Below are 18,481 nucleotides of genomic sequence, written 5' to 3'. Positions count from 1 at the left end.
TTTCTTAAAAAGAAGTTAAAAATGTGAAATGTTTACAGATGGACAAACAGACAGATGGACAGCTAGACGAATGCTGGACAAAATGAGATCAGAAAAGCTTACTTGGACCTTGGTTCTTTTAAGCAATGTCACATAGTCTGTTCTGAAAAAATGCAAGAAATACATTGACACAACATTGGTAAATAAAACACATAGTATTTGGAAAACTTTAAAACACCAATGAACAAATCAGTTACATTACTGACAGCTTGATCACAAATGGAATTTATTGCACACCCTTAATGGGCACATGGGTGCATTTGTGACAAAATGGCATGCAGTGATGAAATAAATGAGATACTTTCAGAGAGATTCAGAAAGATAGTACACAAATAATAGTTTTTGAATTACACTTTACATGTACATCAAAATTATTACATTGTTTGATAAAAATTTAGTACATGTACAAAGACTGCATAAAAATTGAGATCAGGATTATACAAAAACAATAAATAAATATTTGAATGGGATAAATTTAACTACAGGTGAAAAAAAAAATCAATAAAAAAAAATGAATTATTCAATCCTGTATAACTATTGAGCACATATCCATTTAATAAGGAAAAAATGTATAAATAAGAATATTAAAATGCCTTAACAAAAATTTCAATAACTTAATTCATTTTATAGCTAATATACAAATTCATACAGACATATATACATACAAAAATGGTTTAAATTTTATCTTAAATTACTTAATTCATTTTATAGCTAATATACAAATTCATACAGACATATATACATACAAAAATGGTTTAAATTTTATCTTAAATTATGTAAAATTATTAATACATTACCTCATTTGTGTAAGGATTTTGATGATGCTGAATTCTACACTAAATAATGTAATGAAATAACAATCTGTAATCTTTTTCTTCATGTGAAGAGAATTTATCACAATGTACTTGACAATAACAATACAGATTCATTTTGCAAATTTATACATGCCCAAGAGGCCTTTAATAAAAACAAACTCATTGAATTCATAATTTGTAGCCTTCTTGTTCTACAAAACTAGTCCTAGTATTCGCATATTGCTTCATGAAAGTTCTCTGATGATGCTGAACTAATGTCAGTGCAAGGGAAAGAAAGGTTCACTTAGTCTTGTAACATACATGTAGCTATCAGCATTTTTTAAAAATTTCTTTTATAAAATGCAATTTACCTGGTATTACATCTTCATCAATGATATTTTAGCAGATTTTAAAATTTTAGTTGGAAGTTTAGCAGTGACAAATTCAGATTTACCTTATTTAATTGCAAAAGGCTTTTTCTCAATGAATGAAGTTTTCAAGAGATAAAAAGATACAGAAGTTTTAGCATCATTAACATATATTATTTTTCTGATGACTGAAGATGGCCAAGCCAAAAAAGTGTTTCATAAATTTCTTCTCTGTCTTTTGCATTCCAGTAATCATATGGTTTTGTGTAAGAGATGGAGGCACGTTTTTCATCACAGGAAAGGCCCTTTTCTATGCATTTGTAATGGTCCTCAGTCATTTCCATGAATGTGATGATTAACTAAATGAAAAAAGTATAGGCCATGAAAAATTTAAAAAGATCACCTAATTAAACATTATAATGTAAAGGTTGTCTCATCCAAGGCATTGAAGTTGAGCAACATTCTAAGAGTCATTTGGACAATGTTTAAAATATTGAAATTTACTTAAGGACATATGCAACGTAGTTTGAACTTTATTGTATTTTTCCCTGGAGTTGAAGAGTTCCAATACTTATAGGAACTGTGTGCTACATTTTAATGTCCATATATGCTGTTGCACTTCTTCTAAAACAAGTTTGGATAAACAAAACATCTAGAATATATGTTTAGTAGTTTTTGTATATTTTTCTTTGAGTAATACAAGAATTTTCATCAATTAACATCTTTTCAAAACCCCTGGTAAAGCATGCTGATTTTTTGTCTACGAACATCTGATGGTACTATAATCTTAAATAAAAAATATCTTGAAAAATTATCAGTAGATAAGGTACGTTGTGTATGCCCTTAAAAGATGTTTTCTGAATAATGGTTAACGGTTAACATAAGCATGATTTAGAAATTCACAACAACTGGACTACACTAGTTTTATTGCATTTAACTGGAGATGACAATAAACATAGCAACACATATGAACAAGGGCATCACGAAGCGGAGCATTCCCTCACAAAGAGCATATCTATAAATCGAAACAGCATTCAACATAGATCCCGATGCTAATTACTTGACTTCCCTTTCGTACAGCGCTAACTCTCTCATGCACAAACAACACACATGATTGCCTTACTATATCCCCTCCAATGACGTTGCGAGGGGATAGTAAATAATATCTGTTCTGGCAATTTCTTGTTATCATGAAACACTGTAGGCTTATTAATGATGCAAAGACACAGTTTTTGACCTGAGAATGAGCAATGAATGAATTTTTGTGATGACTTGAAGCAAGTGGTAAATGAAGTACTGAACTGTTTTGAAATCACAACACAATGGTGTACTTGAATACATATATCTTAAAATGTTTTTAAGACTTATAACTGACTATCTCTGAATATAGTAAGCTGTCATATTCTTTAAACATATAAAAAAAGCTTCTTAATAATAAATAATCCATTTATTACTTTCCTTATTAATTGCCACTATGCTAACTATTTAATTCATTCAAGGAGGCTCATTACACAACTTTTTGATGATGTACTACACAGAAAAATAAACCTCAATTGTTTTGGAACGATAAAGATCCCTCACTGCTCAATGGCCCTGAGTGCTGAGTCAAGGTCAAAATTTGAAGCCCTTCACCAGTATATGGTGACATCTCTACAGTATGTAAGTGAAAAATTCTCAAATGGGACGTAAGACAACATACAATCAATCAATCAATCCTTGTCTATTTATCACTGATTTTCCAAATTATTTATGCAAAGATTAAGATGCAGACATGATTCTGAAGTCAAATGATACAAGAGGCCAATGGGCAACATCGCTCACCTGAGTAACTTTGGCCATGCTGTTCTTTACCAGATTTCCCCTTGAAATACCTTTTGTGGCCCCGCCCTAACCCCGGGGGTCCTCATTTGCACAATTAGAATCTACACTACCCCTGGATGCTTCCACATAAGTTTCAGCTTTTCTGGCCAAGTGGTTCTTGAGAAAAAGATTTTTAAAGATTTTTCTTATATATTTCAATGTAAAACTTGGATTCCCTATTGTGGCCCCGCCCTACCCCCAAAGGTCATGATTTTAACAATTTAGAATCTACACTACTTGAGGATGCCTCCACATAAGTTTCAGCTTTTCTGGCCAAGTGGTTCTTGAGAAGAAGATTTTTAATGATTTTTCCTATATATTTCAATGTAAAACTTGGATTCCCTATTGTGGCCCGGCCCTATCCTGGGGGATCATGATCTGAACAATTTCAAATCTTTTCTACCCCAAGATGCTTCCAAATAAGTTTCAGCTTTTCTGGCCAAGTGGTTCTTGAGAAGAAGATTTTTAAAGATTTTCCCTATATGTCTCAATGTAAAACTTGGATTCCCTATTGTGGCCCCGCCCTACCCCCGGGGGTTTTGATTTGAACAATTTAAAATCTACACTACCCCAAGATGCTTCCACATAAGTTTCAGCTTTTCTGGCCAAGTGGTTCTTGAGAAGAAGATTTTTAAAGATTTTTCTTATATATTTCAATGTAAAACTTGGATTCCCTATTGTGGCCCCGCCCTACCCCTGGGGGTCATGATTTTAACAATTTAGAATCTACACTACGTAAGGATGCTTCCACATAAGTTTCAGCTTTTCTGGCCCAGTGGTTCTAGAGAAGAAGATTTTTAAAGATTTTTCCTATATATTTCAATGTAAAACTTGGATTCCCTATTGTGCCCCCCCCCCCCCCCTACCCCCGGGGGTCCTGATTTCAGTAATTTAGAATCTACACTATCCCAAGATGCTTCCACATAAGTTTCAGCTTTTCTGGCCCAATGGTTCTTGAGAAGAAGATTTTTTAATGACCCCACCTATTGTTGTCTTTTCTTGATTATTTCCACTTGTAAGAGAACTTGGCCCTTTATTTTTACAATTTAAACTCCCCTTCACCCAAGGATACTTTGTATCAAGTTTGGTTAAAATTGGCCCAGTGGTTCTTGAGAGGAAGTTGAAAATGTGAAAAGTTTACAGATGGACGGACGACAGATAATGGGTGATCAGAAAAGCTCACTGGAGCTTTCAGCTCAGGTGAGCTAAAAAGCAGATTTATAGACGGTCCAAAATAGGCCGGGGATCTGGGGGCCACCTAGGCTCCCTTAAGCAGGTCCAGAACAATCTCTTGATTTAGCAAAATAGCTTGAAATAGCTACATAGCTTTATTAAGTTATTCAAAATAGCTTGACACACAAGGATAAAACAATATACCCCCCTCTCCTTCCAGTGGAGGTATCTTGAATAGTTTTTCTGAAACTCAGCTTTGAACTGAGAACGCAAAGTGCGACAGAAGACAGACATGACAAGCACTCTATATGCCAAATCCATATTCATGGAGGGGCATAAAAATTACCCATCTTGCATTCAAAAATTACACTGTGTTTGCATTTGTGCTTCATTTGCATTCTGCACTAGGTCATTCACCTATCATTCACCATGTTCAGGATTCATACACCATTTGCTTTCCGTTTGTACAGTATTCTCTCAAGTTTCACTCACCATTCACTCATCTTTATCATGGGAAAGTGAAATATTTCAAAGACTGTTTTAAGATCTAAGAAATATTTTTCTTAGTTTCAAATCGATTTCGAAAAGATGCTTTTTTCAGTCAAATAATTATTACAAACCTTAGTTTTCAAACAAATCACACCAAGAACACCAGGGGTAAAGAAGGAATAATGTCTTTCTGCTAAGAGTTCTCCTCCATGCTGACCTAAAATATGTGTGCTTAGCATATGAATATCAAAAGCATCAGGTAATTCATTTCTCCATTCGTCACCAACTCCTCCCACCTTTACCTACAAATACCAAATACTACATTTAAACAATGCATCACACAACCTTTATGTTTTTATATTTTTATTTAATTTTTTTTTGCAGATAAGAAATGGTAAGTCTAATATAATAGAAAGAATGGCAGTGTCCATGATTTGCTATATGAAACCAGAGACATGTCCAATCAAAATGCAAAATAGGAGGTCACAATGGGACTACATGAAGCTGTCTAAAGTTAATTATATGTTGTACCTCACCAACAAACATAGGTTAAGGAGAAATTGCCATTTTGACAAAAGGCCAATGGGCCACAATGCTCACCTGGGTCCTTTAGGCCCTACTGCTGTTTTTCACTGGCAAATTTTCTCCTATATTTCAAGCTTTAATAGCATATTGTGGCCCCACCTTACCCCATAGGCCATGACCTTAACAAACTTGAATCTACACTACCTGAGTGTGGATGCTTTCTTAACAAGCATTCTGAGAGTATTGCATTAGCAATACTTGTCCCCTACTGGCAAGTATAATCTGGTTCCCATTAAAAATTGAAAATGCCATAATTCCATCAAAAAATCAATGAAGCAAAACATAATGCAAACTTAATCTATAACTCACCAAGGTAGAGTCACATACCAAAAATCAGCTCAATATCTATATGCAAAAATTTAGAAACAAAAAGTGCGAAAACCCTTAAAGATTAAAAAGGCTGTTATTCCCTCAAAAATCATTGAAGCAAAACAAAATCCAAACTTGATCTGTACCTTATCACATACCAAAAATGAGCTCAATATCTGCAAACATTTAGGAATAAAGTGCAGAAAAACATTAAAAATTAACAAGAGGCCCATGGGCCACAACGCTCACCTAAGTAACTTTGGCCCTGCTGTTCTCTACCAGATTTCCTGCGTTGTTATATCTTTTGTGCCCCCCCCCCGTGGTCATGATATTTAATCAACACTAACCCGTAGGATGCTTCCACATAAGTTTCAGCTTTTCTGGCCAAGTGGTTCCTGATAAGAAGATTTTTATAGATTTTTACTACATATTTCAAAGTAACACTAGGATTCCCTATTGTGGCCCCGCCCTATCCCCGGGGGTCATGATTTTAACAATTTAGAATCTACACTACTTGAAGATGCCTCCACATAAGTTTCAGCTTTTCTGGCCCAGTGGTTCTTGAGAAGAAGATTTTTAAATATATTTTCTACATATTTCAATGTAAAACTTGGATTCCCTATTGTGGCCCCCGCCCTACCCCCAGGGATCAAGATTTGAACAATTTAGAATTTACACTACCCATGGATGCTTCCACATAAGTTTCAGCTTTTCTGGCCAAGTGGTTCTAATTGAGAAGAAGATTTTTAAATATATTTTCTACATATTTCATGTAAAGCTTGGATTCCCTATTGTGGCCCTGCCCTACCCCTGGGGGTCATGATTTGAACAATTTAGAATCTACACTTCCCCAGGATGCTCCACAAAAGTTTCAGCTTTTCTGACCCAATGGTTCTTGAGAAGAAGATTTTTTAATTACCCCACCGAATTTTTGTCTTTTCTTGATTATCTCCTCTTTGAAGGGGGCTTGGCCCTTCATTTTAACAATTTAAACTCCCCTTCATCCAAGGATGTTTTGTACCAAGTTTAGTTAAAATTGGCCAATTGGTTCTTGAGAAGAAGTTGAAAATGTGAAAAGTTTACAGACGGACGGACAGATGGACAGACGACGGGCAACGGGTGATCAGAAAAGCTCACTTGAGCTTTCAGCTCAGGTTAGCTGAAAAGGTCATAATTCCCTCAAAAGTTATTGAAGTGGAATAAAATCCAAACTTAATCTGTAACTCATCAAGATACACTCGCATACCATAAAAATGAGCTCATGCAAGCGTTTAGGAAAAAATGCGGCGGAAACCAAGTGAAACAGACTAACAAAGGAGGGAAAAATAGACGGACAGAGGAGGAGGAAACCTTTAGTCCCCTCCGGTAGGGGACTAATTATATATTTAATAAAGGCTTTCTTGTTCTTGAGAAGAATATTTTTCAGATACATTCCTATCTAAAAGTTTGATTGCCCTTGGTGGACCCACCCTCCTCCCAGAGGTCATGATTTGAACAAATTTGAATCTACAGTAACTGAGGTGTACAAAACATTTATACGAGGGGTGATCAAAAAGTTCGAGAACTAATTGAATAACTTCCATAAAAGAAATGAAATTAGGTTTCAGTGTTCATTATTTTTTAAAGTAGTCCTCTCCGATTTTAATGCACATCTGCCACCGGTCTGCCCATGCACGAATCAGGCGGTCACATGACATGCTCAATAGCATTCTGTTCACAGAAGCTAAAAGATTTTTCTGTGTTTTATATTTCTTACCATGCACGGATATGAAAAAAACAAGAGGCCCATGGGCCTTGAATCGCTCTTCTGATAAACTGTACAACCTATCACTTCTATTTGAAGCCTCGAAGTATCCTGTATATTTACATGAACCCTTGAAATTCCAATTCACACTCTGAGAACCCAAGATGATTCTAAGCCAATTAGTACCTGAGAGTTGGTCATGGTGACCTACTTATCACTTGTCAATCTCTGAGGACCCATCAACTAAGTTTGATGATTCTAAGCCAATTAATACCTAAAGTATTTTTAAAAATTATAATCATAAAATTTTATAAGTAAGTCAAAGTGACCTACTTTCCAATTGTTTTACTCCAAGGACCCAAGATGCATCAACTGACAAAGTTTGATGATTCTAAGCCAATTAGTACCCGAAATATTAAATTAACGCCATAAATTTTCAAAAGTAGGTCACTGTGACCTACTTTTTAGTCGACCTACTCCGAAGACCCAAGACGCATCAACTGACAAAGTTTGATGATTCTAAGCCAATTAGTACCTGAAATATTTAATTATAGTCATATAAATTGAAAAGTAGGTCACGGTGACCTACTTTTCAGTTGACCTTTTTTGAAGACCCAAGATGCATCAACTTACAAAGTTTTATGATCATAGGACTTAAAATGTCCAAATTATGCCTCTAAAACGCTTTGAAATCGAATGCCTGCAAAGTTCAAAAAGTAGGTCACTGTGACCTACTTTTTAATAAATATGTTTTATGGCCCCAAGATGCATCATCTTACAAGATTTAATGATTCTAAGCCTCCCCGTATTCGAATTAATGACCTTAATTGTTTTAAAAATGATTAGCCACAAAATTCAAAAAGTAGGTCAAGGTGACCTACTTTTTAGTTGACGTACTTTGAGGACCCAAGATGCATCAACTTACAAAGTTTGATGATCATAGGCCTTAAATTGTTCAAAATATACCTCTAAATCATTTTGAATTAGAATGGCCGCAAAATTTAAAAAATTGGTCACCGTGACCTACTTTTGAGTCAACATGATATGAGGTCCTTAGATGCACCAACTGACAAGATTTGATGATCCTAGTCCTTATAGTAAGCAAAATATCAATATTTTAATAAAATGTAATTTTTGGTCAAATTTGAAGTGACCTTGAGACCACGCCCTTTGCCCCAGGGTAAATCCCCGTGCAAATTTTAATCTACAACATATCCTCATCCTTTTGTGTAAGTTTGGTGATAATCTGCCCAGTGGTTCTTGAGAAGAAGATTTTTTAGCAACCAGTACTTTTGTTTCTATTTTCCTAATTATCTCCCCTTGTTAAAGGGTCACAACCCCAGTTTTAGTATAAAAGGGAGCCCTTGGGCCAAGGATACCCTGTGACAAATTTGACAATAATTGGCCAAGGGGTTCTTGAGTTATGGCCCATATTCTAAAAAGTTTACGCACACCGCACAAATGACCATAGCATTAGCTCTTTGAGCCTTTGGCTCAGAAGAGCTAAAAATTAAAAAAGGAATAGGAACATTATTGAAGCGAAACAAAATCCAAACTTGATCTGTACCTTATCACGTACAACAGAACAGAACAGTCCATTTGTCAGAAATGGCCCAATCTCCGCAATAGGATGAGTGGATAAGGATATCCTTTCCCAGAATGAGCATGGTGACCATCACAACCCAAGTCCTCTCTCTTGGGAGAGTCGTTTATCCAATATGGATAAAGTATGGGCGCCTTCTTTTTATCATATCTAATATGTTTAAGGTCTAAAGGAAACAATATTTTAGGGATTTAATAATTATATTATTGTTAAGATATTCAACTATTTTTTTAACTCTAACTTGGTGATCTTTCATAACAAATTGTTCAATTAAGGACACATCTCTTCCCAAGTTTACTTTCACTGGGCAACAGAACAAACATCATTTTTAACCATCTCCCTTCCTTCACTAAAACAATCAATTCAGTTAATGATTCAACTTCTGGCAAGTTTTTTGTCTTCATAAACCTTGTACACATTATCATATGCTACTGCAAAGGAATTTCCAAGATATATATTAAACTTTACAGCCCTTCGTTGCTTGAGTATGACTGTCAGTCAATCATTTTTTGTCACACGTCACCTACATATTGACGTCATTTTCACTTTGTGACGTCACAAACATAGTGAAAAACATTACATAGTATCTGCTATTTATAGAACATGTGTATGACTATATGTGTGCCAAATTTTATTCTGATCTGAAATGTGGTTTTGTAAATATAGAGATAGTTAGCGAATTTTTTTATCACCCCCTGTAGTTTACATGACCACAACTTGGTCGGTTGATCACAGCAGGACAGAAACATACATAGTCAGGCACATAGAAAAATGTTACCTTTACATTGAGTACTTTGTCAAATTGTTACTTATTTTAATAGATTATAAAAGCTATGTGATAATAACTACAGGTAACTCTTGATGGCTTGAACTTTGATCTCTCAGAGTTCTTGTTTGCTTGAAGTGAGTCTTTGGTCCCAATTTTTTCCCCCATATAAATAAAAAAAATAAAAAAAATTTACTCTTGATTTCTCGAACTCTCAATCTACTGAAACCCTTGATCCCTCTTTGTCAAAATGCAGTCCTGTTATAATAATCTATTGTAATTTTCCTACAGTACCTCAAAGTGGCTATGTGTATGCAAGTGTTACCTAATTAACATCTTCACCTAGACATTTAAATGTCTCCAGCTGTTACAATACAAAAGCATGGTTGCCTTTCCAGAAATTGTGAATTTCATGGCCCCTGGGTCAGGGGTTAGAGCTCCAGATAAGGTGTGTATTTGCAGAAATATGCATTGAATTTTTCAAAATACGCATTAAAAATTAAAACAGGGCTTACAATTATGCATTAGCAATCATAAATAAGCATTACACTACAAAAGTACTGCATACAACAGATTGAATGATACAAGTATTATTTAACTAATTATGTGAATTGAGGTCAGCTCAGTGTTTGAATTTTTATCAAAAGGAATTTTGATTTTTAAGCGTATTCGAAATAACTTAGGCTGATTTCCAGTTCGGAAGAAAGATTTGAATATTAAATACTCGTACTCTGTCTGAAAATATCACAGATTTCCACTGTTCATATAACATCCAAATTTCATCTTGATGGTACAAGTCAATCGATATTGTCAAAATTGTGCAAAACATGCATGGTGTCTAATTTATCCTTTATCATTATTTATTAAACAGTTCTTGTATATTTACCATTTTCTGTAGCAATAATATCATCTAAAGTGCGCTGACAACCTTTATCAATTGTATAATAATTATTGCTTTATTGCTTTCCATGTATTCCTGTGCTATTATTGCGCCACGCAACTTTTAATGCAAATGGGGAGTAACACTAAAACTAGCTTGTATCTCGATCGATGCCAACAATTTATATAGCAAAACCTAATTATATATTTTTCATTGAAAGCAAATAAACAAACTAAATTTTTTGAGAGGGGCAGGTGGGGATGAGAATTTAAAGATTAATTTTATCTGGCCAAAGGAAGGATATTTTTCTTGGTAACTCCTGCTACAGTCGATATAGGCCTAATCTTAAATGGAGTTCTGTGTGCCCGTGGTAACTTTGCCTACCGTATGTCTTTCTGGTGAAAAAATGAAATGTTTTTCAATTATAGCTGAAAGCTGACAATTTTTTTAAAAATTAAATTCCATTAACCTAATTGATAAATGCAGAAACTGTTTTTTTTTTCTTTTTTTTTTTTACATTCCTCTTTCAAAAACACATTTCAATAGATTAACAAAATACTTTCTGATTATTTTGCTGAAAAGCAAAATCTGCATTGATTTGAAAATCAGGGAGTAAATACACTTTGAGGTAAAAAATTATCTGGAGCTCTGGGGGTTCTGGTGTAAGGGTGGGGCTTTAATGATTACATAGTTAGAATGCAATAATTCTTCGACAATCTTCTCCTTTTCTCCTGTGTACTAAGCTGATGAACTAAGAGTATAGTAATGATGAGTAAGGGTGCCTCTTCCAAAATTCTGAAACTCATGGCCCCAGGGTCAGGGGTTCTGGAGTTAGGGCAGGGCTCTGTTGAATACATGTATATAGTGAAAATGCATAATTTCTTTAAAAAACTTCCTCTTTGATCCGGGGTATTTAGAAAACAAACTGAATGAACAGTTATGATGAGTAAGGATGCCTCTTCCAAAATTGTGAATTTCATGGCCCCTGGGTCAGGGGTTCTGGTGTTAAGGTGGGGCTCTAATGATTACATTGTAGAAAATGCAATAATTCTTTGAAAATCTTCTCCTTTTCTCCTGGGTATTAAGCCGATGAACTAAGAGTATAGTTATGATATCTAAGGATGCCTCTTCTAAAATTGTGAATTTTATGTCCCCTGGGTCAAGGTTCTGGTGTTAGGGCAGGGCTCATCGCAAAGTTGATATATGATACTCAGGTGACCTATAAGGCCCGTGGGCCTCTTGTAATTTAAGAGGGAGGGGGGTTCAAGATATTATGACCATAAAAAATTGAGTCCCCCTCCCCTTAAATTTAAGAGGGAGGGGGTTCAAGATATAATGACCATAAAATATTGAGTCCCCTACCTTAAATTTTAGAAGAGGGATGGGGTCAAGATATTAATGTGGCAAAATATAAACCCCCACAATTTTTATTTTATTTGGAGAAAACAAGTGGTGTCCCCATGTAGTCTTCTTCAGTTGAAATAGGGGGTTCAATATATTATGACCATAAAATATTGATCCCCCAAAAATTTTAATTTAAGAGGGGGGTTCAAAATATTATAGTTGCAAAGTATTGTCCCCCATTACAATTAAGTGGTCAGGAAGAGGGAGTTTTAAAGTATTATGGTATTATGCTTGTTTAGAAAGGGAGGGGGTTCAAGATATCATGACCATAAAATATTGATGGCCCTCTGGATTTTTGTCTTTTGGGGTTCAGCAGAATAGTGTTTGTGAAATATTCAACCCCGTAAGAGTTCTCAAAATCTGGGAATAAAATAATATCGCTGTTAAAAACAACCTCACCCTAAAGGTTAATTGTGGGGATTGGGCTATATCGATTGAACAGTAAAGAGAAGGGGTGCAAGATATTATCATAAAATATTGAGGACCCTATTGTATGTGTGTGTGTGTGTTTTGGGTTTTTTTCACGGGGAGTGTAATAATTTCAAGTCATTATGATTGCAAAAATATTGAATTTCTGTTACACTTTTGAGGAGTTGGGTTTTAAATATCATGGCTGTAAAATATTGACCCCACTTAAAGGTTCATGGAAACTGTTTTCAAGATACAATGGCTTCAAAATATTGACCTTCCCTCTTACATTTTAATTTTTCAATAGGTGGGTGGGGGTTCAAAATTTTATCGTTGCAGAATTCTGACACCCCCTCCCCTTTTTTTACTTCAGTGGTCAAAAGAGGGGTTCAAATTAATATGGCTGGTAAATATTGTTCCCCAATTAGACTTCCTTATATACCCATTGCTGTTTAATGTTGCTCTCTCCCTTCAAAAAACACCCAATATTCCAGTAACACTCTATGGAATGAACTATTGAATCTCTAGCCCTTTGTGTTGACTGGCCATTCTCATCTGTCTGGTGGACTACCGAGGAAATTAACCAGATCTGTGTACTGAAGATGACGTTGTAAATGATTGTATTTGCTTTGATTAGCTCGATTTTAACACCAGAATGATGTATGTAAGCTAAACACCCCTCAAACTGGGCCACCCAATTTTTTACACTCTCTAAACACTGTATTGAATAATATAGAAACCATCAAGGGGAAACAATAGACAGTTGGTATTGTTGACCTCCAATGACACCTCCCTGTGTACACACAATACACAGGTACTATATCCTGGGTTCAAAATATCACGGGGTTCAATATATTATATGACATCGGGTTCAAAATATCGCGGGGTTCAATATAATATTACATTTTCAACAGTGAAATACTGTGATTTATTTATTGTCAATGAATAAAAGTGATATTCTCTCACAGAGTGAAAGGATACCAAAATGATATTCTCTCACCAGGGCTCGACATTAACGCTTGTCCGCTTGTCCGGCACCAGTGAAAAAAAAATACGGACAAGTGAATATTGCTGGGCACTTGTCCGATAGGACAAGTGCATTTTTATGTAAAGAAGACTCTAAATATTTAAAAGAACGACTGTTAAAAGTTTACCGGTACTTTAAGACGGAAACAGTACATAAAAACCGAACTTTGATCCCGACATAGATCGCTATGTAATTGAGCGGTGCGTCGATTTACCCAAAAGGATCCAGAAGTAAATTATAAGCAACCCAAAGGGACATGAAGTAAAGGGGATATCTGGATATTCAATGAACACTTTCATACTTTATTGAAAATAAAACAGTAGTTTGGGGGGGGGGGGGATGGAGTGTGTGTTTAGGATGGGGGGTCCCCCTTCCCCCACTCTGATACCATATGCCTAGAACAAGTCATAAAATAAAACTTATTGCTTCATTATATATCATATAGTAAGATATGGTACAATAGAAGGGGAAATATAATAATATTTTGTTATTTTCAGCTCAAATAAAACAAAGCATATCTAACCAGATTTAGTGTTTGATGTGTTATATAAGGCACTATGTTATTTCTCAAAGAAAAGTTGCAACAGTATCAATTTATGTTTTTGCCAACTTTTATGTAAATTTATAATGTAATATTCATTATTTCATTCAAATTAATAATTTCAGTATATCACAATATATTCATTTTGAGTCCTTTTGGGTTCCTTTTGAGTCCTGTTGGGTTCCTTTTGGGTTCTTTTAGGTCCTTTTGGGTACACTCGATCGGGATTGAAGTTCACTAATTGCATACTACTGCAAAGGCATGGAACTGAGTTCGGCTTCTGTTTTATGTTGACAGCATTTATGTTGTCAGGACAGAAAGTCTAGATAAAGTTTTGTTTTATGTGTTCGTTGTATTTGAAAATAACATCATGCACATGTAATGGACTTTATTTTTAGTTTTTCAGTTAACAGCATTAGATCTTTATTGAAAATTTTTCGGACAAGTGAAGTTGAAGTTCGGACAAGTAAATGTCTTGGTCACTTGTCCGAATGGACAAGTAGGGAAAAAAGTTATTGTCGAGCCCTGCTCACAGTGTGAAAGGATATCAAAGTAAGTAAAAAAATAATTTTTGGCCTGTCATAAGATAGAGATATTAACTAACCATCTTGATAGAGCTAAAACTGCAAATTTCTTCCTAAATATGTTGCTAAAATCCATGCTATTTAATGTTTTCAATCTCACAACTGCTAAGCTATGACGTCTAAACCACTCAACTATGACGTCAAGCTTATGACACTGTGTTAAGAAAAGACAGGGACAAAGGGAAAATCAAAGAAAATGTAATAAACAGAAAATTCAATGTTTTGTAGATGAATATGGAATTTATTTCACTCGTGAGACAGGATTTTTTTTATATTTTCACTCGTGCTTTGCACTCGTGAAAATATCAAAAAATCCTGTCCCACTCGTGAAATAAATTCCATATTCATCTACAAAACATTGAATATTCTCTATTTATATGACACCGGTAATGGGTCGGTTTGCCCCAATTACATGTTGGCTCTGAGTGGATTTGCCTCTAGTGGTTCACCCCGATTATACCTGTACATGTAACCTGTATTTAAAGGCATAAAACCCATGTAAAAATTTTTGCCTGTTTGGATTTTTAGTCTTTTGCGATAAATCACTAATGTTCTATGTTTGTGGTTTTTGCGTGTGTGCTATGGGAAAGGTTTATATTGTATATCTTAAGCAATATCTACTCAGTAACTTATTGATCAGATCAAATATGTTTTAAATTAGAGACTAACAAAACCATATTTTATGGTTTTATATGTTTCTGTTTTAATAAAAAAAAATTATAAATTTTTTTTTTCATAATTTTAGAAAAAAAAAAGCTGGTAGGAGATTATTAGAATAAAAATGAAATGATTAAACTGAAGTTATTTATTTAACATACTATGAAACTTGTTTAATTTGGATGTTGTATATTCTGAAATCTTGTGTAAGACGATCTTTAAGTTCCTTTCAATAAAGTTCAATTGTTTAAAATGTTGACTTTTTTGGAATATGTTGTCTTATCTGACAAATTTCTTTGGAATCAGTTTGTCCAATTAATTTAAACATTGATAAAGTTATTATTTTCCCATGTTCATGATTTTTGAAAGAAAAGTATGTATCATCTGTCATTAAAACTGGAAATAATTATTTAATATTAATAAGCAACTTAGAGGCTAACTGAATTTAATATCAGTGCTCAATAATTATATTCATCTAAACACCCACTGCATGATCAAATGACTTTATGTTTGCACAAATTCACTCAGGGTGAACAGGAAAACAGTGCAAAATCATGCATGAACAGGTAGCATGTACAGGTAATTGGAGTGAAACCACCCGGATTCACAGACTCATGTTTTGAGATGTTTATTCAGGTGACACTTATACTGAAGGTGATATTTTATAATGTTGCCTCTGCTCTTCAATTTAATATTAAACAGTGAAAGAAATTAAGGTATGCAATGTATAGTTAAGGAATATTTATCAATTTCGAATTAGGCCATTCTAAGTTTTTTTTTTTTCTACTTTTAGCATCTGCCTTTGTTTTTGACACCCCATACCAGAAAAAACAAAGCCAGAAGTCCTGCAATTAATTATTCTGGTCGAAATCGCTGAATTCTGACAATTTCTTTATATATTTGTCTACAATACATCATTTTAGGAATATTATAAGCATTTAATACCTTGATTTGGCTGAAGAATATATCTTTCTACAAGCAAAATAGATGAATGAAATAAAATTCTTTTAATGACCCCATTTTTTATGACTATAAAGTCTGTGTTTTATTTTTTAGTTTGTGTGGTGTTTTTTTGCGAATAGGTAGGTAGGTTTTTGAAAAATGGGTGGAAGCTAAACAGAGAAAAAAAATTGGAATGGCCTTATTTTAAACTAGTTCAATATGTATTGCTGGCTAATGCTGAAAGCAAAATTAACTAAATTCACATGAATGATAACATTAGAAGCTAGCAATCTTGCACCTTAAACGTTTCTGATTCAGAATAGTTATCTGTCCTTGATGAAAAGAAGAAAATTCTATTATTGTCAAAATAATTATAGTAGATGATTCATTTCATTTCATATGGTCCTTATGAAGTTTTTTTTAAATAACCCCAACCAATTTTTGGCATTTCATGATTATCTCCCCTTGGAAGAGGGTGTGGCCCTTCAATGGAACAAATTCTAATCCCCTTTACCAAAGGATACTTTGTACCAAGTTTGGTTCAAATTCGCCTCGTGGTTCTGGAGGACGAGATGAAAATGTGAAAAGTTTTCAACAACAACAATGATGAAAACAACAGACAACGGACAAATTTCCATCAGAAAAGCTCACTTGAGCCTTTGATTCAGGTAAGCTAAAAAGAGGCCCATGGGCCACAATGCTCAAGTGAGTCACTTTTGCCCTGCTGTTCTGCATTAGATCCCCTCCATGTACTCCTCATGTACTTCTCTGTATAATTTAATCACCTTTTGTGGCCCCATTATATAGACAGGGACTATGATTTGAACAAAAATGGATCTAACTACCAGAGGATGCTTCCACATTAAGTATGATTCATCATGGATTTGAGACAATTTACAATCTATGCAAACTCAGAGAGATTCCACATAAGTTTCAGCTTTCCTGGTCTAATGGTTCTTGGGAAAATAATTTTTAAAGATTTTTCCTATATATTTCAAAATAAAACTTTGATTCCCAATTGTGGCCCCATCCTAACCCCAGGGGCCATGGTTTGATCAATTTAGAATCTACACTATCTCAGAAAGCTTCCTTATAACTTATAGCTTTTCTAGTCCATTGGTAATTTAGAAGATTTTATAAGATTTTTCCTTTAAATTTAAATGTAAAACTTTGATTCCCTATTGTGGCTGCACCCTTTCTCTTGGGGTCATGATTTGAACAATTTAGAATCTACACTACCTCAGGATGCTTCCATTAACTTATAGTTTTTCTGGTCCAATGGTATTTGAGAAGAAGATTTTTAAAGATTTTTTCTTATATATTTTAATGTAAAACCTTGATTCTCTATTGTGGCCCCTCCCTATCCCCTGGGGTCATGATTTGAACAACTCAGAATCTACACTACCTCAGGAAGCTTGCACATACATGTAAGTTTCAGCTTTCCTCGTCCATTGGTTCCTGAGAAAAAATTTTTTAAAGACTTTTCCTATTATTTTCAATGTAAAACTTTGATTCCCTATTGTGGCCCCAACCTAAGCCCAGGGGCCATGATTTGAACAATTTAGAATCTACACTACCTCAGAAAGCTTCCTAATAACTCATAGCTTTTCTGGTCCAATGGTAATTGAGAAGAAGATTTTAAAAGATTTTTTCTATATATTTTAATGTAAAACTTTGATTCCCTATTGTGGCCCCACCTTAACCCTGGGGGCCAAAATTTGAACAATTTAGAATTTACACTACCTCAGGAAGCTTCCACTTAAGTTGCAGCTTTTCTGGTGCAGTGGTTCTTGAGAAGAATTTTTAATGACCCCAACCTATTTTTGCCTTTTCTTGATTAGCTCTCAATTTTAACAATTTAGAATCTCCTTCAACCAGGAATGCTTTGTACTAATATGGTAAAAATTGGCCCAGTGGTTCTTGAGAATAAGTTAAAAATGTGAAAAATTTACAGAGGGACAAACAGATAGACAGACTGATGGATGCCATGTGATCAGAAAAGCTTACTTGAGCTTTCAGCTCAGGTGAGCTAGAAAATTCAAAAGTTTATGACAAACAATGAACAATGGATGTCTGAAAGATAAACACGAGACCCATGGGCCACAACACTCACCTGAGTCAATATATCCCTGTTGTTGTTCTTCATCAGCAGATTTCTTCTCCTTTATATTCATATGAAATCTTTGATCGCCTGTCATGATTTGAACAAACTTGAATCTACACTACCTTAGGATGCTTCCATATTAATATGACTCATCATGGCTTTGTTGTTCTTGAGAAGAAGATTTTTAAAGATTTTTCCTTTATA

The 18,481-nt window shown here is 34.6% G+C and overlaps 1 protein-coding gene across 1 annotated transcript in view; it reads right to left on the bottom strand.

The window, feature by feature from the left end:
• Positions 1 to 763: 763 nt before the first annotated feature.
• The window catches only part of LOC133189861 (uncharacterized), a 64,672-nt gene continuing 46,954 nt past the window's right edge, over positions 764 to 18,481 (bottom strand). Inside the window, exons 4-5 of the mRNA XM_061325255.1 lie at positions 4,855 to 5,025; positions 764 to 1,560 (exon numbers count right to left, since the gene is read on the bottom strand). Coding sequence (XP_061181239.1) covers positions 1,375 to 1,560; positions 4,855 to 5,025 — 357 coding nt within the window. The 3' untranslated portion in view covers positions 764 to 1,374. The remainder of the gene's footprint in view (positions 1,561 to 4,854; positions 5,026 to 18,481) is intronic.

This window comes from Saccostrea echinata, unplaced genomic scaffold (assembly GCF_033153115.1).
Source record: "Saccostrea echinata isolate AGI-Se365-2 ecotype Australia unplaced genomic scaffold, CSIRO_AGI_Sech_v1 ptg000020l, whole genome shotgun sequence".
NCBI classification, from domain to species: domain Eukaryota; kingdom Metazoa; phylum Mollusca; class Bivalvia; order Ostreida; family Ostreidae; genus Saccostrea; species Saccostrea echinata.
This window is presented reverse-complemented; position numbering and strand designations above follow the sequence as displayed.